General features: G+C 36.0%; 9 protein-coding genes across 9 annotated transcripts; 6 read left to right on the top strand and 3 right to left on the bottom strand.

Moving 5' to 3' along the window:
* Positions 1–595: 595 nt before the first annotated feature.
* Positions 596–1,626, top strand: SAPINGB_P005820 (uncharacterized protein; the record flags this gene model as incomplete). Its single annotated transcript, XM_032000534.1, has 2 exons — positions 596–713; positions 779–1,626. The coding sequence occupies 2 exons, from the start codon at positions 596–598 to the stop codon at positions 1,624–1,626; spliced, it is 966 nt and encodes a 321-aa protein (XP_031856425.1).
* Positions 1,627–4,193: 2,567 nt separating this feature from the next.
* On the top strand, positions 4,194–5,511 carry SAPINGB_P005821 (uncharacterized protein; the record flags this gene model as incomplete). Its single annotated transcript, XM_032000535.1, has 3 exons — positions 4,194–4,249; positions 4,457–4,511; positions 4,582–5,511. The coding sequence occupies 3 exons, from the start codon at positions 4,194–4,196 to the stop codon at positions 5,509–5,511; spliced, it is 1,041 nt and encodes a 346-aa protein (XP_031856426.1).
* Positions 5,512–6,603: 1,092 nt separating this feature from the next.
* On the top strand, positions 6,604–7,782 carry SAPINGB_P005822 (uncharacterized protein; the record flags this gene model as incomplete). Its single annotated transcript, XM_032000536.1, has 3 exons — positions 6,604–6,683; positions 6,753–6,807; positions 6,886–7,782. The coding sequence occupies 3 exons, from the start codon at positions 6,604–6,606 to the stop codon at positions 7,780–7,782; spliced, it is 1,032 nt and encodes a 343-aa protein (XP_031856427.1).
* A 3,530-nt stretch (positions 7,783–11,312) lies between these two features.
* SAPINGB_P005823 (uncharacterized protein) lies at positions 11,313–12,376 on the top strand (the record flags this gene model as incomplete). The annotated part of the gene is made up of 3 exons (XM_032000537.1): positions 11,313–11,368; positions 11,420–11,474; positions 11,531–12,376. 3 exons carry the CDS (start codon positions 11,313–11,315, stop codon positions 12,374–12,376), a joined length of 957 nt encoding a protein of 318 aa, XP_031856428.1.
* Positions 12,377–12,700: 324 nt separating this feature from the next.
* SAPINGB_P005824 (uncharacterized protein) lies at positions 12,701–16,696 on the top strand (the record flags this gene model as incomplete). The annotated part of the gene is made up of 1 exon (XM_032000538.1): positions 12,701–16,696. One exon carries the CDS (start codon positions 12,701–12,703, stop codon positions 16,694–16,696), a length of 3,996 nt encoding a protein of 1,331 aa, XP_031856429.1.
* Positions 16,697–16,856: 160 nt separating this feature from the next.
* Positions 16,857–18,023, bottom strand: SAPINGB_P005825 (uncharacterized protein; the record flags this gene model as incomplete). Its single annotated transcript, XM_032000539.1, has 1 exon — positions 16,857–18,023. One exon carries the CDS (start codon positions 18,021–18,023, stop codon positions 16,857–16,859), a length of 1,167 nt encoding a protein of 388 aa, XP_031856430.1.
* A 160-nt stretch (positions 18,024–18,183) lies between these two features.
* SAPINGB_P005826 (uncharacterized protein) lies at positions 18,184–19,287 on the bottom strand (the record flags this gene model as incomplete). The annotated part of the gene is made up of 2 exons (XM_032000540.1): positions 18,184–18,957; positions 19,030–19,287. 2 exons carry the CDS (start codon positions 19,285–19,287, stop codon positions 18,184–18,186), a joined length of 1,032 nt encoding a protein of 343 aa, XP_031856431.1.
* A 292-nt stretch (positions 19,288–19,579) lies between these two features.
* On the bottom strand, positions 19,580–20,158 carry SAPINGB_P005827 (uncharacterized protein; the record flags this gene model as incomplete). Its single annotated transcript, XM_032000541.1, has 2 exons — positions 19,580–19,726; positions 19,781–20,158. The coding sequence occupies 2 exons, from the start codon at positions 20,156–20,158 to the stop codon at positions 19,580–19,582; spliced, it is 525 nt and encodes a 174-aa protein (XP_031856432.1).
* Positions 20,159–20,416: 258 nt separating this feature from the next.
* SAPINGB_P005828 (uncharacterized protein) lies at positions 20,417–23,005 on the top strand (the record flags this gene model as incomplete). Its single annotated transcript, XM_032000542.1, has 2 exons — positions 20,417–20,520; positions 20,572–23,005. 2 exons carry the CDS (start codon positions 20,417–20,419, stop codon positions 23,003–23,005), a joined length of 2,538 nt encoding a protein of 845 aa, XP_031856433.1.
* Between the last annotated feature and the right edge of the window lie 2,503 nt (positions 23,006–25,508).

Consider the following 25,508-nt stretch of genomic DNA (forward strand, 5'->3'; position numbering starts at 1 on the left):
AATTTTAAATTAATAATTATTAAAAAAATATATATTTAACAATTCATTTTAATTTTAATTATGATAATAATTATAATAATAATAATAATATAGTTAATAAAATAATTAAATAAATAAATTATATAGCATTGATCATTAACAAAGTTTTGAAAATTTGCTATGATTTCCAGAAAAGTTCCATTAACAACAACAATAACAATCACCAATTTATTTTTTTTATTTTTATTTTTATTTATATATATTTAAATACAATCTTTCTAGTACCCACCTTTAGATACACTGTGATTAAAATGGAGAGAATTGTGTGTGTGTGTGTGTGTGTATGAGGGGAGAGTGGATAAAAAAGAAAACTTCACACACATAAAAGGGCAAGGCAAACAAAAGTTTCCTTTATATACTGCTGGTTAAAAAAAAAAAAAAAAAAAAAAAAATTAATATAAAGTCTCCGCTTTCCGCCCCTCTCCTTTTTTTTTTTTTTTTTGTTTCTTTTATTTCTTTTCTTTCCCTTTTTTTAACAATTTTTTTTTATCTTTAAATTTCCCTCAAATTTTTTTAAACAACAAATATAATCTATACCCCCACACACATATACACAATGCACAGAACATACTCTCTCCGTAACAGCAGAGCTCCTACTGCTGCCCAGCTCCAAAACCCCGCTCCTCCTCCATCCACCACCAAGTCTGGTCGCTTCTTTGGCAAGGGCTCAATTGGTGAGTATATATATATACAAGTAATTTTTATCACTACAATTTTATACTAATAATTTTTTTTTTAGCCCACTCTTTTAGACGCTCCACTGCTGGCTCTCTTGGTCCTGAGCTTGCTCGCAAGCTTGCTCAACTCGTTAAGATGGAGAAGAATGTGATGCGTTCTATTGAACTTGTTGCTCGTGAACGTCGTGAGGTTGCCAAGCAACTTTCTGCTTGGGGTGAAGAGAGTGACGAGGATGTTTCCGATGTCACTGATCGTCTTGGTGTTCTTATTTATGAAATTGGTGAACTCGAAGACCAATTTATTGACAAGTATGACCAATACCGTATCACTTTGAAGGCCATTCGCAACATTGAAGCTTCTGTCCAGCCTTCTCGTGAACGGAAACAAAAGATTACCGACCAGATTGCTCATCTTAAGTACAAGGACCCCAATAGCCCTAAGATTGTTGTTCTTGAACAAGAACTGGTGCGTGCTGAAGCTGAGTCTCTTGTTGCCGAGGCCCAACTCTCCAACATTACCCGCGAAAAACTTAAGGCTGCTTTTAACTACCAGTTTGATGCTATCCGTGAGCACTCTGAGAAGCTGGCGCTTATTGCTGGCTATGGTAAGGCTCTGCTTGAGCTGCTTGATGATACTCCTGTGACTCCTGGTGAGTCACGTCTGGGTTATGATGGCTACGAGGCTTCTAAGCAGATTATTATTGACTGTGAGAATGCTCTTGCTTCTTGGACTCTGGACCAGGCCACTGTCAAGCCTACTCTGTCAATTAGACGTGCTGAACCTGAGGAGGCTTACTCTTTGGAGGGCCATGAAGGTCAACAAGAGTTTGAAGAAGAAGAAGAGGAGGAAGAAGAAGAGCCTGAAGTTGAGGAGCCTACAGTTGAGAAGGAGGCTGTTGCTACTGCTTAAAGAATGAAAGAAGGATTTCCATACCTTTTTTTTTTTTTCTTTTGAAATATATATAAATAATTTTTTTTTTTAATAATTTTGTTTTTGATGCCACTACTCTTTTGCTGTTTCTTGAATTGTTGTTAGTCTTATATATCTCTTTTTTTTAATTAATAATTTTTTTAAAAAAAAATTTTTGGTGGTATGATTGACTTTTGGGTGCAATGGCGATTGTCTTTTTTTTTTTTTTTTTGTGGTATTTTAATGATGATAATGATGATGATGGTGATGTTGTTATTGATGTTTGTATGTATGTAGACACGCCACAAATGTTTAAAAGGATTGCGTAGTTTAATAGCAAGAAAGAAAAAAAAAATTAAAAAAAAAAAAAAGGAACAAAAACAAAATTAACAAAATTAACAAAGACTACGCAGTTAGTTTTTATTTTTATTTTGAATATTCAATTAATCAATTAATCAATCATTCATTCAATTGGGGGTTTCAGTATATATATATGAGTTTTTATTTTATTTTATTTTTATGGGTACTACCAGAAAAATGTTTAAATTTTTTTTTTTTTTTTTTTTTTTTTTTTTAAAGCTCAATTTAAAGCCATTTAAGAACAAAGAATTTCTACTTTGGGAGTAGCTGTGAGCTTTTTTTTTTTTTTAAAATATTTCTCGAGGATCCAAAAATTAGGGGGGGAAGGGAGGAAGATATTTTGGTGGTGGTGGTGTTGAATTTTTTTTTTTGTTTTTATAACTGCGGCGGCGTCAAAGTGGCAGTGTATAATTTTTTTTTTTTTTTTAAAGGCAATGAATGAATGAATGAATGAATGAATATGTGCAGCAGTATGGGGAATGTTAGTGAGGGAAAAAAAAAATTAAAATGTTACCTACCTTTAATTTATTTTGTCGGTTTGTAGTTGTTGTAGTTGCTAGTGGTTGTGGTAATAGCAGCAGCTAGTAGTTAGCATTATTAACAGAAGAAGAACAATTTAGAAGAAGAATTTAAAAGAAAAAAAAAAAGAAGAAGAAGCACGGCGTAGTATATAAATTTGACATGGCGGGGCAAATGAGCGGCGCTGAATATGAGGGGGGGGGGATAATTAATTCATTTATATTCTATTATCTATTTTAACAATACAATTATATATAAATTACTTAAAAAAAAATGGAATTGATTTATTTAATAGTAATTACTATTATTTAAAAAAAAAATAAAATAAAATAAAAAAATAAAAAAGAAGAGAGGGAGGGGGGGATGGTAAGAAAATAAAAAAAAAATGGAGTTTATGGTTATTATGGTTGTGATGAAAAATCATTCTTTGGTTCAAAGTGGTTCAAAAAAAAAAAAAAAAAAGAATTCATTTATTCATTTTTAATAAAAAAAACATTTTCATTTCTTCTTTTTTTTATTTATTTATTTATTTACTTTTTATTATTATATAAAAATCATTAAATATTTATTTTCAATTTTTCATTTTTCAATTACAGGTCTTTTCAAGTTTTTTTTTCAAATTTTGTTTCATTTCTTTTATGTCTTGGATGCAACCCCCAAAAAAAAAAAATATATATATATATATATAAAAAGAAATTCTTTCTTTTCTTCTTTTTTTTCTTAAAAAATTATAATGTAAGTTACAGACCAAAGTGTATATCGTGGTCTATGTTAAATTATTGATTTTCAGGTTTAGGGGAAGAGGGTGGGTGGGGGGTTGTATGTGTGTATATGTGTTTGTGAGTTTAAAGAATGGCCTACTATAATCACCCATCATCACCTTCATTACCATCATATATATATATTGTTTTTATTATTATCTTGCGGAAAAATAAATAATTTTTTAAAGTTGAGTTTCTAAGTAGCAACTTTAAATAAAAGTGTAACAGATTAAAGTGTAACAATATATTTATTAAATAAATTATTTATATTAATATTAATAATAATAATAATAATAATAATAATAATAATAATAATAATTACATTAAATTTAAATTTAAATTTAAATTTTTGTAATTTGTAATTGCCGAGGTGTTCCGTCTGAATACCCGTCGGGTCTCGGGTTCCTTTTAAAAAAAATTTTTATTTTTTTTTTCATGCACACATCATAATCATCATCACAATTATCATTTTCATTTTAAATATTATTGTTCCAAATTGTTCTTATTTTATTGTTGAAATAATAATAATAATTATTATTATTTAAAAAAAAAAAAATAAATAAATAAAAATAAAAATTAATCTAGGTGAATTCTCTCTCGTTGTGAGTTTCCATTAGGTCTCCATTATAATCGCAATTTTTTTTTTTTTTTTCTTTTCAGTATACTGAAATAATAGTAGTACTACTACTAATAAGGCTTTTTTTTTTAATATCTTCTTCTTCTTCTTTTTTTTTTTTTTATTCTATCCTGAAAATTTTTTTTTTTTTTTTTTTTTTCACTCCAACAATACTCATCCCATCTTTTCTTCTTACTTTATATATATATAGAACAATAGACTATCAACAAATACAATCTAATAATCATCCAGTAACCTAATAAATTAAAAAAAAAAAAAAAAAACAAACGATACAAAAAATAAAAAAAAATATGGCTCCGCCTCCTCCTTTCACGCTCGATTCCAGAGCTGTCAGTGGAATCACTGGGTACGCTCTTTAAACCTTTCTTCTTATTAATCCTCATCTCCATCTCCATTTTTTTCACCACTACCATCACCACTATTATTAGTCACTTTATACTATTTTAAATCTTCAAACTAACCTTTTTCTTCTTTTTCTCTTTCTTCTTCTTTTTCTTCTTCTTCTCTTTTTTTCTTTTTTTCTTTTTTTTTTTGCTTTCCATTTACTTTCCAGCTCCATTTCAATCTCATGTTGGATCATTGTCTTTACCCCCCAGTTATACGAAAATGTATGTTTACTTTTTTTTTTTTGTTGAAAAAATCTATAACTAATCTTTTTCTTTTTCTTTCTTTCTCTAGTTCCGTCGTCAAAGCGCAGATGGCCTCTCTCTCATGTTTGTAATCTTATGGCTCTCCGGTGATATCCTTAACGTCGCAGGTTCCATTCTTCAAGGTGTTTTACCTACCATGATCACTCTGGCTTTCTACTACGCCATTGCCGATCTTATTCTTTTGCTCCAAATTCTCATGTATAATCGCAAAAATGCCCTCTCCCAAAAAGTTGACCCTTCTCATCTTTCTCCAGCAACCCCACTTCTTGAATCTTTTGAAGATGAAGAAGATGATGATGATGATGATAACAATACAAACTCTCAAGAAAACTCATTTTTCAATCCTCACCACCATCATCATCATCATCAAAACAAACAAACTCATGGAACTTTTGATATTGAACAAAATATAACTTCTCCATCAACTTCAACAAACAATAGACCTACCTCTATCTCTTCTACATCTGAAGAAAAACCTCCCATGCCATTTTATAAAACTATTCTCATCAATACCCTTATGGTTACAGGTGTAGTTATTGCTGGCATTGCTGGATGGGCCTTTTCTCAACTGCGTCATAGTTCACCTCCTCCTTCAGGACCTCCATCTGAACCCGAGCCTCCTTTGGAATTTGATTTCTGGGGGCAAGTTTTCGGTTGGGGGTGTGCGGCCTTATATTTGGGGTCTCGTGTGCCACAAATTTTACTTAATTTTGAACGCAAGTCGGTTGAAGGCATTTCATTTCTCTTCTTTTTGTTTGCATGCTTGGGTAACTTGACTTATGTCATTTCTATTCTTGCTCTTAATACCTCTTGGAAATATATTCTTATTAACGGTTCCTGGCTTGCAGGTAGTTTTGGAACTCTGTTACTGGACTTTATTATCTTTGCCCAGTTTTGGATTTACAATAGAAATGAAAATGAAGAAGATGAAGATGACGAAGATGAAGAAGAGTTTTGATTTATTCGAAATTTTTTTTTTTTTTAAAAAAATAAAAAGTAAAAGTAAAAGTAAAAGTAAAAGTTGTTTTTTTTTATGAAAAAAAATGTACATTATTATTCAGAAATATATATAATAAAAAAAAGTGACAAAATAAAAAAAATTACTATAATTAATTACTTGATTGAAATCCTTTTGTGTGATTTTTTTTTTTTAATAATGAAACAATTATTATGAAAATCTGGAGATTTGTTACATAAGAAATTGTATAAAATGACATAATATAATATAAATATTTTAAAATTCTTTCAAGGAAAAGATATTTACCCGAATCTTTCTTTCTTTATTTCTCTCTATTTTGGGCAGGTCTTTGCTGAAAAGATTAAAAAAAGAAAAATGCCTTTTTTTTCAATCAAGTTTAGTTTTTTTTTTTTTAAGGGTCCTTTGATTTTTAAAAATGGGTTTTTTTTTTTTTTTTTCATCATCATCATTATTATTATTAGTTTTCAACTCAAAATTCATCTTATATAGTTATCTTTTTTTTCTTATATAATCTGCTTTACTAATTTCTTCTTCATTTAATTACTATCTATATATATAATATCTATTTAATAGATATAACTAAATTACAAATCGTTATGGTTACATCTCCGTACTTTTTTTTTTTTTTGTTACATCCGATAACTACAAACAATCAAACCTGCAAAAATAAAAAATGCATTCATTTTCACTCCTCTTTTTTTTCTCCGCCCCACAAAGATTCGCCCAGCTTTTGTTGTAATTATAAATTATTTAATATAAATAAATATATAATTATTAAAATAAAATATAATTATGTCTCCCATATCTTGTTTAATCACCACTTATTTTTTCTTTAGATAACACAATAAGAATATTTAAAGCAGTCCTTTTTTAAAAAAACTACATTAAATTACGTATATTTATATATCTATATCTATATCATTACTAACATAAATAATTGTTTATATAAAATAACTTTTATAATTAAATAAATATTTTTTTACTAATTATTTAATAAACCAAAATCCCTCTTTTTTTTTTTATCTCTTTTTTTTTTTTTTTCCCTTTATCTTCTAAAAACTATCTAATGCAATGTCTTCATCCTTAACTTCACCTTCATCTTCTCCTTCTCCTTACACTCTAGACAACAGAGCCCTCAGTGGCATCTCAGGGTACGTCTTTATCCTATTCCTTTCAAATCTCTTTCTCTCTATCTAAACTAACTTATTAACTCCTCTCAGCTCCATCTCCATTGCCTGCTGGATCATTGTCTTTACTCCCCAGCTATATGAAAATGTATGTCTTTTATCCAAACAATATATATATATATATTCTGTTTTTCCTTAACTAACAATTCACTAACAATCTCTCCAGTTTCGTCGACAAAGCGCAGATGGTCTCTCTCTTATGTTTGTGATCCTCTGGCTCTTTGGTGATATTCTCAACGTGGCTGGCTCAATTCTTCAAGGTGTACTCCCAACTGTCGTCATCCTCGCAATCTACTATACCCTTGCCGATATCATCTTGCTCATCCAAATTTACCTTTACAACCGTAGAAATGCCTCTCTCAAAAAACCTTCCCAACCTCGCTCAAATTCAGTCGCTTCAGCTGTTACCCCGCTCCTAGAAGCCCTCGCAGAAGCTGAAGAAGCCGTCCAGGAAGATGAAGCAAATAGAGAATTCACCTTCATCAACACCCATCGCAGATACAGCAGAGTCAATACAAACCCCCCTGGTGCAGATCAGCCAACAACTGTCCCTGATGACCCCTTTGGCCCCCCCATTGAACCTGTTCCTTCCTTGGTCGTCCCTCCTCCTACTCCCTTTTACAAAACTGTGATTACAAACACCTTACTTGTCGCCGGTGTCATTTTGGCTGGCGTTCTCGGATGGCTTTTTACTACATACTACCACAACCGGCCCGGAGCTCCTCCATCTGAGCCCGAACCCCCACTCGAATTTGATTTATGGGGGCAGATTTTTGGCTGGGGATGTGCTGCTCTTTACCTGAGCTCCAGTATCCCACAAATTGTTCTAAACTTTAAACGCAAGTCGGTCGAAGGTGTATCGTTTTTGTTTTTCTTGTTTGCTTGTCTTGGTAACCTTTCCTTTATGGTTTCTATTTTGGCCCTTGATACATCCTGGCGCTACGTTCTTATCAATGGCTCCTGGCTTGTTGGCAGCTTAGGTGAGTTTATCATGGACGTGTTTATTTTTTTCCAGTTTTGGATTTATAATAAACAAGGTGTAAGAAGTGGTGATGGTAAATAAGAAATACCAATTGAAGATATATATACAAATGAATAAGGACAATTTTGAAATAGATTTCGTTTTTTTTTCTATCCAATTTTGAATTGAATGGTTATTAGACCAATATCATCTAACAAACTATTTTCCGTGACTAATCATTTTGAGTTTCTTGAGTAAAAAAAAAAATATAACATTTCATCTTTTAAATACTAAATCTTTACAATTTGAGCGGTTAAAATTTGTTTTTTTTTTTAAAATTTCCTTTTAAAACATTTAATATCCGAGCGATTTTCAAATAATTATATACAAATTTATCTTAAGATAAAGTTTTATAATTGAACTCAACAATTATATCTTAAAGAAACTCTAAGAAATATGTCAAATTTTATCATGATTGATGACTTTTTTTTTTCAATGAAAAATAAAAAAAAAAAGAATTTAAAAGTCTTAAAAAAAATAAACAATCTCATTGAAAAGAAAAAAAAAGGGGTCAGTAAAGCTTAGATATACCAAAAATAAATATCAGGCAACAATAAAAAAAATTACTTTTCAGACTCTACCAAATTCCAAATTTTTTTTTTTAACAATAAAATACCCCAGATAATGTCACCGCACTATATGTAAAAACACTTTTATCGTGCCCAGGACTTTTTTTTTTTCTTTTCTTCAATTCTTATATATATTTTATTCCCATCAAATTTACCCGCGCGTGTGTGAATGTTTTTTTTTTTTTTACCAGAAACGTATATATGCACTGAGCTTCTGCCGCCAATTTTTTTTTGAATGAAATAATTTTATTTTTTAAGCAATAACAAAAAAAGCAGGGAAGGACAGGGGAGAGCGAGAGAAAGAGAATGTTCTGATAAATAGTAGATACAGGTATCACGAAATCAATTCTGGGCAAGTGCACACGTTGGAGAATAAGCCTTGTTAAGATTACCAATGTATGTATGTTATCAGATATTACAGATTGCAGGTGTAATATCAACAATAGATTTAGTCTGTAATAACTATATAGAATTTGTCCATCACTATTACTGTTATTTAAACAATCTCTAAGGAATCAAAGATTCTTTTAAAAAAAAACACATAACTTAAAGGTCTGCTATGTATTGTTAAATTTATTACAAAAAAAATTATTTCTATTGTTTTACCTTTTCCATTTATAAACCGAAACAATTAATCAATCATTAATTACATATCCTTAAGAACTATCCAATAATCAGATTACAAGATACACAAGTTTTTTTTTTACCATTATTTTAAAAAATCTACCCCTATGTGTCCTATATCTCGGATATTTACTTCCCAGATTGGAAAATTATCAAGTTAACATTGAAAAAAAAAATTCTTTTTAAAATATATAAGATAAATACAACTCTCATATTACTGAGAAAATTCTTTCTACCTTTTCAATTCTAGTCATTCTCTAAATTTTTTTTTAAGACAACTATACTAAGTTTACACCAATAACTCTTCAAAATTACTTTTTAATAAATTGAAAAAATGAAAGTGAAAAAAATGGTTTTGGACAAGATTTATGAACCCTTATTTGTTTTTCAAATTAAAACCAATCTTAATTTCATGCCTGATATCTTATTTTAAAAAATACCTGTTGAAATTTTAACAATGAGCCAAAAAAAAATAATAGTAAAAGGGTTTTGTATTATTAATAACCACGTTGTATACAACTGCCACATTGCATTTGAAGACAGGAATATCTTGAAAGATATTATTTGACATGATTACTTGACTTAAACTACTACCAAGCTTGGTAGTTTTCTTTGAATGATAATACTTTTTTTCATTCTTGTCCTTTGCATACATGACCATAGCTTTCGTCATCAACAGCTATCTGACAGCCTTGAGTGATTTCCAAAAGTTTTGAAATTTCAGAGTCCTCATAAACAGAGACTTTCCAGTCACGTAATCAACAATATGCTGTGTATACTATCTTTTACATTCAAAACAGTTTTCTTACAATATCACATAACCTGTCATAAAACAGGGTGACAGTCATAAAAACATGATGGCCGGTTTAAAGATGACTTTTCTTTACGAAGCAAAAATAGAAGCCATAGTCGCAACAGCAGCTGCACGTTTCAAAGACTGAAATATCAGTTTCCCCGATAATCATAGAAATAATTATTACCGAGAGTAATATCTTACTTTCTTTCCTAAGTTAAATACGGGAGACTCTTCACTATTCATTCCAAAGACCAAAAAGAATTCACAAATGTGGAGACAAATTTAGTATATATATTAGCACGGAAAGTAACTTTGAATATGGATCTTTTTAGAGGGGAGAGGGTAGTTTTAATTCAATAAGTAACGACCACATTTATTTAATGGGAGTAGGCCTTTAAATCATATAGGTATGAAACTCAGAGCAAAAGAGAGAGAGAGAGAGAGAGAAAGAGAAAAAAAAAAGCATCAGGTGAATGACCGTTTTTTTACACTGTTTGAAAAAGGTATAGTTAGCGTTGGTAAGGCTAACAACAAGATTCGTGAAAAAAAAATTAAATAATGAGTAGCCGACAGAGAAACAGCTTGCAAACAATCAGCGCCAAAATAATAAGATCCATGTCATATGCTAGGTATTGTTTAGATGTTTAGATGGCTGATAGAAAAAAACGGGCCAACATGTGAAAATGGAAAAAAGAAGGGGTTAACCCACTGAATTTCAAAACAAACTTTTTGCGACTTTCGATTTATTTATTCATTTAAAATACCGACAATAACAGTATCATGCTGTTAAGAAGAGTCACTATTATTCTTTTCAATGTCCTGACTCTTTCTCTTTGTTTATTACCAGCTGATTTTCCCCTCTCTCTCACAATAACATATTGATGAAAGCGCCAAAATTGAAATAGAAAAAAAAAAATTTTTTTTCAACAAGACCGAATATGGCAGTGGTGCCAATGCTACAAACACCTGTTACGCCGGTATGTCACATGACTAAAGATAACAAACATGACTTATTTTCTTCTCTTTTACTGATACCCGCGCGGCAACAAGTGAAATTTTTTTTTTCTCTCACTATCATTACTGCTGTGAAAAAAAAAATAAGAAAAAAAAAACAGAGCCCGTGGTGCCTTGGACATATATTCAAAGTATACCAGATGGTATCCTATATTAATGCTAGCTTTAATAACCGTTGCCAGAGGCAAGTGTTAAAGTAACAGTGATGGGCAATTTATCCCGATTCAACGGCTTCCCCCGCTTATATAAAATAAAATTCGGGTTTTAAGTCCTTTTTAAGCTATTTTGTTGTTGTTGTTATTTTTGACCTACTTGTTATTCAATGAGTAAATAAGCTAAACGAAATAAATAAAAAAAATGAAGAGTCACTCAACTAAGGGAACTGATAATGACTTATAGAGGAAAATTTTTTTTTATTCTTTTTCTTCTTCGTTTAAATAACAAAACGTCTGGCACTTTTTTTTTTTTAAAAAATTCTTTTTTCTCTTCCTTCCTTCTTTTTTTTTTTGCTCTAAAACAAGCAAAATCTTTATTTTTTGGTTTCCAATTCCCTAACCAATTCATATCTAATGGTTCTGCCTCCAGCTTTTGCTTTTGACTCTCGAGCCCTTAGTGGAATCACTGGGTAAGTTTATTTACAAAAATTCAACTTTTAATTGCATCTAACTTTGAACAGCTCTATTTCAATCTCATGTTGGATTATTGTCTTTACCCCCCAACTCTATGAAAATGTGAGTTTAAAAGATATTAATTAAAAAGTTTTTTTTTTCTAACTTTTTTTATTCAGTTTTGCCGTAAAAGTGCCTCTGGGCTTTCCCTCACATTTCTCTTAATGTGGCTTGTTGGCGATATCCTCAACGTTGCTGGGTCCATTCTTCAAGGTGTCCTTCCTACTACTATTGCACTTGCTGTTTATTATACCATAGCTGACATTGTGTTGCTTATTCAAATTTTCCTTTATAATCGAAAGAAAATTCTTTCGGAAAAGATCACCATTATTTCCTCAAGTACACCACTTCTTGAGGATGAATATAGTGCGGGGGTCACCACAGATACTATTTTACCACGCAGCAAAACAAGCGACACTAACTTGTCCACGAGTCACGGCACATTTGATTTGGAACAAGACCAATACTCTAGCTGCGATCATAGCACGGCTTCCACAGCCTCTTCCATTAAGTCAGCAAAAATCTCTTTCCGCAGACGAGTCCTCATAAACCTACTTTTGGTCACCGGCGTCATTGTTGCAGGAATAACTGGCTGGGCAGTTTCTCAGTTTTGTCACAGTGCAACTCCATCACCTTCACCTTCAGCTCCTCTCGAGTTTAACTTCTGGGGTCAAGTTTTTGGTTGGTCTTGTGCCCCAATCTACCTCAGCTCTCGTATTCCACAAATTGTTCTCAATTTCAAACGCAAGTCTGTGGAAGGCGTATCATTTTTGTTTTTCCTCTTTGCATGTCTGGGGAATTTGAATTTCATTATTTCTATTATTTCACTGGATACTTCTTGGAAATATCTCTTGATCAATGGATCGTGGCTTGCAGGAAGCGCTGGCGCCCTTTTCATGGACATTATCATTTTCTTCCAGTTTTGGATTTATAACTGTAATGAAGAAGAAGATGAGAAAATTTAAAAAAAAAAAACAATAGAGATTTATTAGAAGTTTATGACAATAGAATTAATGATTTAGAATTTTTTTTTTATATATTTATAAAAGTTTAGTTAATGCACGTTTTTTGTTAATTTGTTTTTGAGAAGCCGTTTTAATCATTGGAGTGGCCGTTAGGTGTTAAAATAATTACGTAAATATTTAACGATACTGACTAATTGTATTTTAAAGAAGAAGAAGAAAAAAAAATTCATGACCCATTTTTTTTTTACTTGCAACAAAATAAACAAACGTTTAAAAAAAATATAAATAAAATAAGGGCCGTCAGCTTCTCTTCAGTACTCGAGAATGGCTCGCAAACCTAAGGAGGAGATTCCAAATGAAGAAATCTCTGATTCAGAGGATCTTCAAACACATGCTAGCAAAAGCAGCGCGTTGGAAGATACCAGTGAAGGGGAGCCCCAGGATACCAATGAAGAAACCGATTCTCAACACGAGGATCAAACTTCAGATGAAGCAGATGAAGCAGATGAAGACTATAGTGATAACTTGAAAAATTTTGATGAGGAAGATGAAGATGATGATAACGAAGATGAAGAAGAAGATGAAGTCTTATTATCTAATTTCACAGATTTCCAGTCAGAATATCAAAATCAAAATAATGGTCCTTCAAACAATAGAGCAGACTTATCATCACCAGCAGCAGAGGCGGCAGATGACAGCGACAACGATGCCGACACGGAATCTTCCGAAGAAAACAGTGACACAGAGTCTTTCGCTTTAGCAGATGATAGCGATGCTGAATCATCATCATCATCATCATCACCAGAAAACGAAACACCACAGACACCTCAGAACCAGTCACCGCCCTCGAGCCCAGCATCGACACATTCTCAGTCAGCACAACCATCACCAGCATCACTGCCATCGTCACCAGAATCGATGTTGTCATCACAATCATCTTCTCCAGCCCCAGCTCAGTCTTCACCTTCAGGTAGTTCAAGCGATGAAGAGGATAGCGATGATGAAGAAAATGATAATGCCGAGAACCATCAAGAAGAAATTGATAACCAAGTCAAAGATGAAGAGAGCAAGAAAGAAAAGGGTAGTGATGAAAGCCACAATAGTGAAAATTACAAAAGAAATAATAACCCAGTTGATACCAGCAATGGAGAAAATGAAGAAGAAGAAGAAGAAGAAGAAGAAGAAGAAGAAGAAGAAGAAGAAGAAGAAGAAGAAGAAGAAGAAAATAATAGCCAAATCGATAGCGAAAATGAAGACAATGAATCAAAAATTGAAAGCTCGCAAAGATCTTTAGGTTTTCGAAATGTTTTCACCTCATACCAACAACGGTTTTCATCACCAGTGAAATCAACACCCTATGATTTGAATGACTCTGATAGCTCCTCAGATGAGCAACCGACTTCTACATTGCAGGACATACTAATCCCACCGGGCTCGTTTCCTGATGGCCTACCTACGCAAGATATCAAACCTATCACTGATCGTGATGTAAATGACTACTTTTCACAAGAACCTACTCAAACTCTACATACTGGCCTTGCAGCATCTTTACTTCGTGCCACAGCAGATGCTGCTGGTGTTGCAGACGACTCCTTTCGCGGTGATTTGGCTAGCCATCTTTACGCAGTACATCTTGCCCGGCGTGCTGGTGAGCGTGTCCCTACACGCTGGGCTGCATGGCCTCTTAGACCGGATCTTGAAGACGGGCCTGAGGATGTATTGCCCATTGACGAGGACGATGTGCTTGATATCGAGCAGCGTCCTCATCGTGTCATGAAGTTTGGTTGGAAAGATCCTTCAAGCGAGGATTCATCGTGCTTGACGTCAACCTTGTTACGCCGAAAACGACGAAGAATCAATGAACAAAGTGACCCTTTTGATGTGGCCCGTGGAAACATTAATTCTATGCGAGAAAATAATCTTCAACGCAAAAACATTACACAGCATGGACTTATTACAGTACAAACAGAACAAGACTCTGAAGATGAAAAAAACAATGATGCAAAAGTTCCGAGAAGACATGGTATTACTCAGGTGGCGCCTTCAGCAGAGCGTGCTAATCCAGAGGACGACTTACTTTCAATGCGCAAAAATTGGGATCGTTCCTTTATAGATTATGCTCACCCAGACAATCCTACATTTACATATACAGATCCAGATAACCCTTCAGGACTCGCATATGAGCGTGCAGCAATTGGTACATCACAACTTCCTGCAAATATTTGGCGTTACAAGGTATCTGATTCGCTGCGCGCTCACGATGACAAGTTCCCACGTGTGCGCCTGGATGCTGAAGGTAATCCTAAACCTTACCAGCTTAACCCAGAAATTGGGCTGCCACGCGATTCGCTGTCACCGGTAGTTGAAAAGCGCTTGGCACATACGCGACAAATGCTTGCACATGAGCTTAATGCGCTTTTTCAGCGTCAAGTATATGACCGCATTCAGGTCGAAAACCTGCTAGAGCGTGAGCGCACACGCAGACATAACCAAGCAGTAGATGCGGCGCAGAACGGAAACACAAATTCGTCAACCCAATCATTTAAGCGACATGTGAACACAGTTCCATGTGTCGGAGGCGCAGACGAAAACGAAGAAGAGGGCTCGCCGGCGTTGCCCCTTCAGGCACGCGAGGCGCTCCTTAATCTCATTGACAAAACCCTGATTCGTGTAGGCCATCAGGCACACATGACGGCTTCTTCAGACCGCGATACATGGGTTTCTTGGGCAGACATTGTAGCTGCTAGTGGTTCTGCAACTGTGGGGCGAACCTACGAACGATGTCGCCAACTTTTTGGCACTCCGATACGGGATCCTCGTGTCGCCCCTGCTGCTGAGTTTAATCCAAACACAGGTGAAGTATTAGGCGACGAGAAGCCCCCCAAAAGTTCTTTAATGATAAACCCAACCGATGAGCTGGTTTTTTCAGATGATGATGTTGAGGACGGACTCGCGGATTCAAATGGAAATCTTACTTTTGGGCTTGAGGAATATGCGTTCCCGCCAGAAGAAGAGGCCAGTGGCGCACAACCTTTGTGTGGGGGACTAAGACCCTCGGTAAGAGAAGATGGCTCCAAAGGTTCACCAGAACTTCTTGCATCTATTTCCATTCCAGAGATTGCGAGCCTTGACTCAGCATCCGAACTTGTAAACCCAGCTGCCGTTTTTGGGCCAGCAGAGGAACTAGGTGCGGCTGCCGAGCTCGCGTGCGCTGCGAGCAAGACCCCTAGCACGGCGCGAACAACAGGTCCGGGCTCCGCCAATACGTTGGGAGCGTCTGCTGGGCCTGGCGCAAACCCCGCAGCTCCCTCTGCACGAGACTCGCTGTTGGCAACATATGGTCTTGGTGCCGAATACTTTAACAATGAGCATGAAAATACAGCAGTCACAGTGGAAGCTGCTCGAGTACGTGCTCAGGCACGCGATAAAAGAATACGGAAATTGCGTCGTAAACATTTGATGCAGTCTATTGATCCAGAACTAGGACGACAAGCTCGGCGTATCCGCAGACTGGCGAACGGTGAAGTCGTGCGATACGCACGGTACCGACCGTTATCTCCTGGCGTTGCGGCCAATTACATTCGAAGTCGTGCCGCCGCTGCTCGTGGAGAGGCTCAGGATCCCCCAGTGTATCCTGCTGACTGGGTTGTTTCCGGGACACAAAAAATATTTTTTGGCTGGGCACCGTACGAGCATACTGCCATTAAACGTACAGGCGCTTGTTTGACCAATTCCAGCAGTGGAATTAATACTGATGACGAAAGCGAGAACTCATCTGAAGATGAAAATGTTCCTGTAATGTCTGGCCAGGTCCCTAAATCAGCCTTGGATATTTCCAAGAAAATTAAAAATACTCAGGCTGCTCGACAAGCAGGGCTACGTGTGGGAGCAGGCCGGCAAAGGGCAGTGAGCAGGCGTTACTACAAGTACTACGATATTCATTACCGTTACCGTGATGGACCAACTATGGCGTACATTCCACGGAAACCTGGTGAACGGGTGGTTCTTCCTCCATACGAAGTTCTGCCGGACTTTATAGAGACACCTGATAAGCACAGGGCGCGCCAGTATGTAGGGACGAACGCACTCAAGCATGCTGTCTTCCAAGTGTCGCGCAAGGGCATGGGGAAACCGCACCCGCACTCCGAAGCATTTTCTGAACGGTATCCCAACGCGCTGAGCGTGTTGGAAGGTGCAGATGTACCCGGGGCTCCTCATGTTCCGGCTGCTCAGCAAGAATACGTGGGTGCAAACCAAGAAAATCTGGGGCTGACACTGCCGTTCCATGTTTTTACAAACGAGAGCGACGAAAACGAGTAAAACGGGTACGTTGTATATTATAAGAATAGAGGTAAATATATATTAAAAATTCGCGCATAATTATTAGTACTATTCTTGGTATTATTTAGCATAAACTAGCTGGAACAATCTGGTATCATGTTTTGAAAAAAAAAAAATAAAATAAAAATAATGTGTTTATTTATTTGTATCCTTTAAGAAGACGAGATGGGACATCATCGCGCATGGTGGTGCCAAAAACAGAGTCCCAGAACTTGGAAGTCACACCATATCCAAGATCATAGTTTTTGTAGTGGTGGTCAAGATGATGCTTCTTAACATCCTTCATAAATTCAGGCAGACGAATGTGGTGAAGTGAGTAGTGGGTCACGTCGTACATGATATAGCCCATATGGCCACCAGCAAAAATGCACATGGCCACATAGTATTGAGGGAAGAGGAAGTGGCAAAGTTTGTAGATAGGTGTGCAGAGAATGATAAACATAGCAGGAGGCATGACAAGACGCATGCGGTCCATTGGGAGGTAGTGGTGAACACCATGGAGCAAAAAGTGAGCTGTGAAAGCTAAGGGGTGGTCAGGCAGCCAGCGCTCAATATGGAAAAGGAAGCGGTGTAGGATGTACTCGATAAGGGTCCAAAGAAACAGACCACAAACGTACAGGGGAACAACATACAGTGGCGACAATCCTTGCAAGCAAATGGAGATAATATAAAGGTTGAAAGGGATCCAAATGAGCGGAACAACGTACCAGGGCGTAAGTGAGAAAGGTTCCATGAAGTTTCCAAAGATTGGAGCAGAACCTTTGCCATAGTGACGGGGTCGATGGACCTGATCAAGATAAAACTCTTTATTGTACTTTGCAAAAAGCACCTGAGGGAACAGGGGCTTATTAAGATCAATAAACTTGTGCTCCTTATAATCGTTATCAAAATCGGTGGTGATATGGAGATCAACTTCAGCAGTTCCAGTAAGCTTAGATGACGAAGCAGTTTCTCCAGGGGTGGCTTCTGTCAGTATACCAGAAGAGGCCAGCTTGAATGAGTGTCGATTGTCCTTTGTAAGAATCTTCTTGGCCTCTTCATCAGTAGAAAGAATAGCAACAAAGTACATCTCGTCAAGCATTTCATAGGCTGTCTCACTATGCTGATGAGAATCTGGGTCGCGCAAAATATCAGTTATATCCTTGCCGTTGAACTCCATGATAATGTCCCCGCCTGCAGGGTGCTCGTCGAGAAACGGCGTCACGTCGTAGACCTTACGGTGGTGCAACGTAATCAAGCACTTTGTTGGCGAGATTTGCTCGGCCAGCTCCTCCTTGGTGATAACTGGAACGGTCTGTGCGGGCATATTTGGTGGGATGTTGTTTGTTGATTAATATGAAGATGAAGGTGATGGTGTGGAAAGAAAGGAGGTTTTTTATGTATTTTTTTTTTTTCTGGAGAGATTTTTTTTAAGTACTTTATACACACAAACACAAAAACAGCCGATCCGTATCCTTCGTAAGGACTTACATAATCACATGATAGATTCCAATCACCCCACCGGATCCACATGCTGCCACGGTCCCAACTTCAGCACTTGAATCCGGGTTCATAGCATGATAATCGAATGCTAGAGGGGCACGGGCTAGTGACTTCTCGCTTGAAGTATTAATTCGAATTCTTGAAAGTGGTTCTTGGCCGGCCATGAGATCCCATACGCATATACTAGCGTCTTCACTGGCAGCAAGCACAAGCCCAGCATCAGCGTCTAGTACTGCGCGCATACGAAATACCCGGTTCTCATGGCCAACATATGCTTGCAACGTTGATCCGGATTCAAGATCAACCAAGCGTGCTGTTGAGTCCAATGCCCCGACAAGTGCGGTGTCTCCATCAGGCGAGATCATCACAGATGTCAGTGGTGTCGCAGTCCCGGCTGATGGACGCGTCACATCTGCACCAGTAGCGGCCACAGTGTCAGTAGTCAAGCGACCCATGCGCAAGTCGTACACGCGCAGCCGGCCGTCGACTGACGCTGATGCTATGATATGTTCATGTATGTCTACGGCCGAGACACTATCGCGCGCCTCTGACAACACTTGGATCGGTCGTGTAGCTGTGCCAGATCGCAGATCCCACAACCGAACAGAGCCATCGTAGGAAGCAGTTGCTAATACAGTCTCCGGGTCATTAAAAGCAACACTATTGACGCGTGCCATGTGACCAGAAAACCGTCTGAGCGTGTTCCCAGACGCAGCATCCCAAAGATAAACGGTCTTGTCACCTCCGCAACTTGCAAACTATTTAACAGAAGAAAAGAAAAAAAAGAGATAGTACGAAGACGCCATGCTAATCAGAGCGCTGCTACTTACCATAGAACTATCGCGAGCAATGGCGATGTCGAGAACCTCGTACGCGTGTAGCTGGTAAGACTTTACAAAAGCGCCAGTATCGGTATTGCAAAGTACAACTCGGCGGTCCTGTCCTCCAGAAAGCACATAGGATCCTGGTGAATTGAATTTGACCACATGAACGCTCCCAGTGTGGCCCGCGGCGAGGGTGCGTACCGGCCGGGTAGTAGCAGATGTTGGTGTTGTTTGTTGTGGGGGGTGCGTACTAGGGCTGCTCATGGTGGGTTAAGTTAGGGCTGAAAATTTTCAGGTATAAAATGGGTAGTTGGGTGGTCAATTTTTCTTTTCCCACAACCAACCACTTTCAAGGTAAGTTTTTATGAATGCAATTTTTTTAGCGTCCTGAAATGATGAGAAACATCCGTTTTTTTTTAAAGATAGGAAGAGTCGTGTGAAAATAAAAAGCAATTTTTAATGATCATAAAAATGGAATAGACTCTGAGATACAGGAATAAAGCTACATGATTTTTTATTATGTCTGAGTTTTATTTATATGCTAACTAACATTTATTTATTCAGGTTTGACAGTTTCAATCTCAATATCTCCAGTGGGCGTTACTCTGGTCTTAATGTCGGTTGTATGAGTGACTCCCTTTTTAATTGTCTGGCCTTTTTTTGCCAGAATATCTTCTAAAGTGACTCGTTCGTCAGAGAAGATCTTTGTAGTTTTGTTAGCATTGTATATATAAAAATAAATCCTTTTAACACTTACTTTCAAATGGTCAGCAATGAGATGTCGGCTCTTGCATCCAGGGCACTGCACTAATACGGTCCCACCGTGATATGCTTGCTTGGAAATGACATGGCCCGAGCGGGTGTCGCATTTCTTGCACGTAAAGGACAAGTGGTACGAAGGCTTTTCGGCTTTTCCATCACCATCACCATCACCATCGTCATTGTTATTACTGTTGTTATTATTACTTGGAGCAAGTCCTGTGTTGAATCTGCGACTGATCCAGACCGAAGATCCTGCGTTATTTGTTGCCACACGTAGTTGCGCCGGTCGGACCGAACGCGTCAGCAAAAGTCCTCGGGCAGCAATGCCTTGAAGACGCAATGCTTGACGAGCATATGTAGTTACTGATTTCATTTTTGTATAGATTTTCAATGATCTGAAATGCAAATGAGCATAATAGAAGAGAAAGAGGAAAGCCAGCCAAATGAAAAGTTCCTCTAAGAAGCTCAAAACGTTCACCATGAAGCAAAATTTTTATCTGAGTCAAAGATGACTAATAAACGCGTAAAATTAATATGACGTGGGTTTTTCGTGTTTATAGTAGACACAATCTTTGTTTACACTTTACTTATTTATTTATTTTTTCTTATTCTCTACCGCCACAGCCCAGCAATGATTGGTTTCCCCAAACATATATTCTCTGTTGTACTACGATCCTCTCTAACATATCAAACTCTCGTTCGCCCTATTGCTATGGCTCAAATTAAGGCCTTGAAGTATGCTAATTTGATATATTTCTTTAGTTAAATTAACATTTTGTTGTTTAGAACTTCGACCTCTTCTAATGGCCCGACCAAGAAGCAAAAGTCCATGATGGACTTTTTCAAACCTAAGAAGAAAGTTTCACTTAAAAAGAAAGAACAAAAAACGGAATTGAAAGAGGAATTGCAAGATGAACTGAAAAAATCTGATGAAGGTGCTCTCGATACTCCTGTTTCTTCTTTTGACAAACAAGCTTCCCCTAAGAAATCACGAAAACGCGTTATCATAGACGAATCAGACGAAGAAACCTTGCCAAAGGAAGAGCCAAAATCACCTCGATCTTCTAGTCCATCCAAAAAGAAATTAAAAGCTGCTTTTCAAAACTTTGAAGATGGAGCTTCTGAAGAGTCTGAAAGGCCTACTTCACCAAAATCTACCACTGAGACATCAACATTAGAAGACTCCGAAAAGAAGATGATCTTGGAAGACTCTGAAAAAGAAACTACACCAGAAGAACCAGAATCTCCCAAAAAAACAAAAAAAAATAAGAAATCCACTGAACAGAAATCCACTGAATCACAAAAATCTATACCCAAATTTGCTCTTCTTCCTGATAATTCTATCCCTTATGAAATGCTTGTACAGGGGTTTGAAGAAATTGAAGAAAATTCTTCACGTCTTAAAATTATATCACTTGCATGTGAAATATTTTTAAACACTCTACGACTAAAACCAGAAGAGCTCACTACTATTGTTTACCTCTGCATCAATCGACTTGGTCCTGAGTATGATGGACTTGAGCTTGGTCTTGGCGAGTCCATCATAATCAAAGCTCTAGGTGAATCCACTGGTCGTTCGAATACACAGATCAAAGCAGAATATCGCACAGAAGGCGATCTTGGTCTCGTTGCTCTCAAATTGCGTAAAACACAACCCACAATGTTTCAACCCAAACCTTTAAGTATTGAGACCGTTTTTAAAGGTCTTCATGAAATTGCAATAACCACTGGTAAAGACAGTCAGGGACGCAAGATCGCCATTATCAAACGACTTCTTACTGCTGCAAAGGGGTTTCAAGCAAAGTTTATTGTGCGAAGTTTGGAAGGAAAGCTACGTATTGGACTTGCTGAAAAATCTGTTCTTACTGGCCTTGCACAAGCATTTGTCTCATGGGAATATGAAAAGGCTAAAGCAGTGTCTTCTAAGCATGTTGAGCGACCAGACTCGCAAACAGTTACTAAGGCTGAAGATCTTATTCGCGAGGTTCATTGTCAAGTCCCAAATTACGGAACTATCATTGATGCTGCCATTGCAGGTGGTATTTTTAATATTGCTGAAACATGCAAACTTTCAGCTGGGGTACCACTCAAACCAATGTTGGCTAAGCCGACAAAATCAATTACTGAGATTCTGGATCGCTTCAATGGAGAAGAATTTACATGTGAATACAAATACGATGGTGAGCGTGCGCAGGTGCACCAAACCGAAGATGGAAAACTACATGTTTACTCACGTAACATGGAAGACATGTCTCAAAGATACCCAGATATTTTGTCCAGCATTGCCCAGTTTGCAAACAAAGACAATACCACTAGTTATATTTTAGACTGTGAAGCTGTGGCCTGGGATCGTGCTGAGAGTAAACTATTACCTTTTCAAGTCTTATCCACACGCAAACGCAAGGATGTTGATGAGGATAAGATTACTGTTAGAATTTGTTTGTTTGCATTTGACCTTTTATATCTCAATGGTCAGCCATTACTTAATAAAACTCTGGAGGAACGACGTGAACTTCTCCAACAACACTTCACTCCGCTAGAGGGTCACTTTGCATTTGCCAAGTCCATCAACTCCAATAATGTTGAAGACATTCAAACATTTTTAGACCAAAGTGTCAAGGATTCATGCGAGGGTCTCATGATTAAGGTATTAAAGGGCAATGAAAGTGGTTACGAACCAAGCAAACGAAGTCGCAACTGGCTTAAACTGAAAAAAGATTATCTTCAAGGAGTTGGAGATTCCTTGGATTTGGCAGTTTTAGGTGCATATTATGGTAAGGGCAAACGTACAAACCGTTATGGCGCATTCTTACTGGGTTGCTATAATTCAGATACGGAACAGTATGAAACAATTTGCAAGATTGGTACTGGATTCAGTGATGAAAATCTCGAAGAGTTTTATAAGGCGCTGAGCGCAACTGTCATTGAAAAACCCAAGGGATACTATTCTTACGATACTGCTTCTAATAATCAGCCAGATGTTTGGTTTCAACCCACCATGATATGGGAGGTACTTACAGCCGACTTATCGCTTTCACCTGTATATAAGGCAGGTATTGACACTCTAGGAAAAGGTATATCATTACGATTCCCCCGTTTTATTCGTGTCCGTGATGACAAGGGTATTGAAGATGTAACAACATCTGACCAGGTTGTTGAATTTTACCGACGACAAGCTTCAGTGGGTCAAAATAATGATTCACCTAGTGATGATGAATAAAAGCATAGTGAAGACTTAAGCATTTAAATGAGATTGTAAAATATAGTAATAAAAAAAAGTACAACGTCCTCGTAAAAGCAAGTAAATGCAAATTAATAAAGAAAAAAAAGTACACAATCCTGATAAAAGAAAAAAACAATATCAAACACTAACGGGTCAATTTCAATTTCAGTACCATTTTCTTCAGACCCAGCCTTTTTAAACTTTTGTGATTGTTTTCTGTAATAGTACGTCATTAAACGCTGTCCCCATATTGATATTGAGTAAACCTTAGAGCCCAAACTATTTGAATTATTGTAGAGTTTTATTGTTGAAAGAATAATTGTTTTCTTACAATCTTTCATTTTTTTTATAAACCACTTAAAAAATGGTTATTGCCTAGTTTATTAAAAAGCTGCTTTACAAGCTTTTAGGTTTCCCTCTCCACGTATATAATTTGTTAACAGATTCCGAGCCTATAAAGAGAAGCTAAAGGTCAAGTATGGCCCGTCAGTATCACAATAGCTGTGAATCAGAAGTGAGTCATGATAAAGCAATCTGTAATAAAAATTTTCTTCAAGGCAAGCTACTTCTCAATATAATATGCTCATTAAAATAACATCTTTTTATTTATGTATATTATTCAGCTACTTAAAACAATGCTCTAATAAAACTCTTAAAATGATGCCCAAGTTTTGTTAAAAAAATCAGTTATTTTGATGTCTTCTTATGGAATCAAAAATCTAACATCATGAAAATATGAAAGATATACTTATTTGAGAGACAAAATGAAGGGCTTGGGAGTTTTCTTATAAAGAAAATTGCATACCCCCAGATACAAAAATTGTTTTTAGTATCGCATTAAACTCGACATACAAAATCTTAACACTTACATTAATTTTTTTTTTCATATTGAATATAACGTTATATTCAATATGAAACTAGGGTTAACCCTAGTTTAAAACTTAACCCTACCATTCAGTATCTCATTATTATTAGTAACAATTGATTGAAAGAATATACTTTTAAATGAAAAAAAAAAGTTTCAACTTTCAATGAAGTTATTGGTTTCAATAGATCATCATCGCTATGAAAATGGCTTGTTTAGTAACGCATGTTAAGCGTTTACCAACAATATCACATATCATACAACACAATTAAAACAAAAATATTCTCGTATAACCCGGTTAGATTCCTGTACTAATTAATACTAAAGATTTCCTTATAATGTCACTCTCATTGAAGATAGCTAATTAGCTATTATACTATTATGACCGCTTAAGACTTTTTTAAAGAAAGATCTTGGCATATTAAGATGAGTCTTATCCAAAGACAAAAAAGGTTTTCTAACCAAACGCAAATACTTTTAATTGAAAAGGTTTTTTTTTTCTCTTCTAAAATTTATAAACAAATAAGCCGTAAATTCAATTATGAAAAAAAAAACAATATATTTTAAAAGAACAATTTGAATCTTTTTGACTTGGTCTAATTGACAGATTATCAAAGTTCTTTTGATTTAGGAGTTCGTTTAAAATTTCAACCCAAGATATTGTGGTCATATCATTCCAAATCCGGAACTAGACCGCCTTAGATCATCTGCGACCAATAGCATTGCTTTATCTCATCATTTTATATATACTTCTTTATTCTAAATTAAGAACTAAGTATGCGGTATTACATAATAGATTTTTTTGATAATCCCAAAAGAAGAAAAAAAGCATCAAAAAAGGCAAGCTTGAAATATCAGCAACATTCTGAGCGGTCCTCTCACTCCAGTATTCAACACGAGGTCTTGGCTATCCTTGAGAAAGAATAAAAAAATACAAAATGAAAGATTTCATTCCTTTTTTTTTTTTTTTTTTTCAAGTGCTACTTTTTTTTTTCTAAAGTAAGGCCTTAGCGCTCTATTTTGCCATTGCTAAGCGAACCCATACGAGAGCTGTATGTAACTCTTAACCGAGGACTTTAAATTATCAACAATTATATGCTTAATTTAAAAATAAACTTTATTACTCTTGAAAGCATAATAACAAAATATTGTAAATACAAATTACTGACCAAAATCCGGGCCGACTTTAAATCCTATGGATAAGTAGCGCCGTTAATTTTTTTTAAAAAAAATGTTAAAAAGTAAAATGTTATTAAAAAGTATATAGATAACTATTGTCGTAAAAGTCGCTTGCACAAATTTAGTTTCTGGAGCGGGGAAAATAAGGGTACCATTAGCAGATGCGCTACTATTTAAGCATATCGGCACTTACATGAAAAAAATGTTCATGATCAAGTAATCACTAATGTGACACTGATAAATCTTAGGTTTTGTTTCTTCAAAGCTTTTTTTTTAAAAAATTCTTGGTAAGCCTAATTAAGTCAAAAAAAATGTTAATATTAAAGTTCTCAGCTATTTTTTATCAAAAAAATAAAATAAAAAGAAAAACTCCTAAGATTTTTATTAATGTCTAGTTTAATCAGAATAAGATGATATTCAACAATTCATTGTTGAAAAATCTCTTCCAAAATAAAA

The sequence above is a fragment of the Magnusiomyces paraingens genome (assembly GCF_902498895.1).
Source record: "Magnusiomyces paraingens strain CBS 517.90 genome assembly, contig: contig5, whole genome shotgun sequence".
NCBI classification, from domain to species: Eukaryota; Fungi; Ascomycota; class Dipodascomycetes; order Dipodascales; family Dipodascaceae; genus Magnusiomyces; species Magnusiomyces paraingens.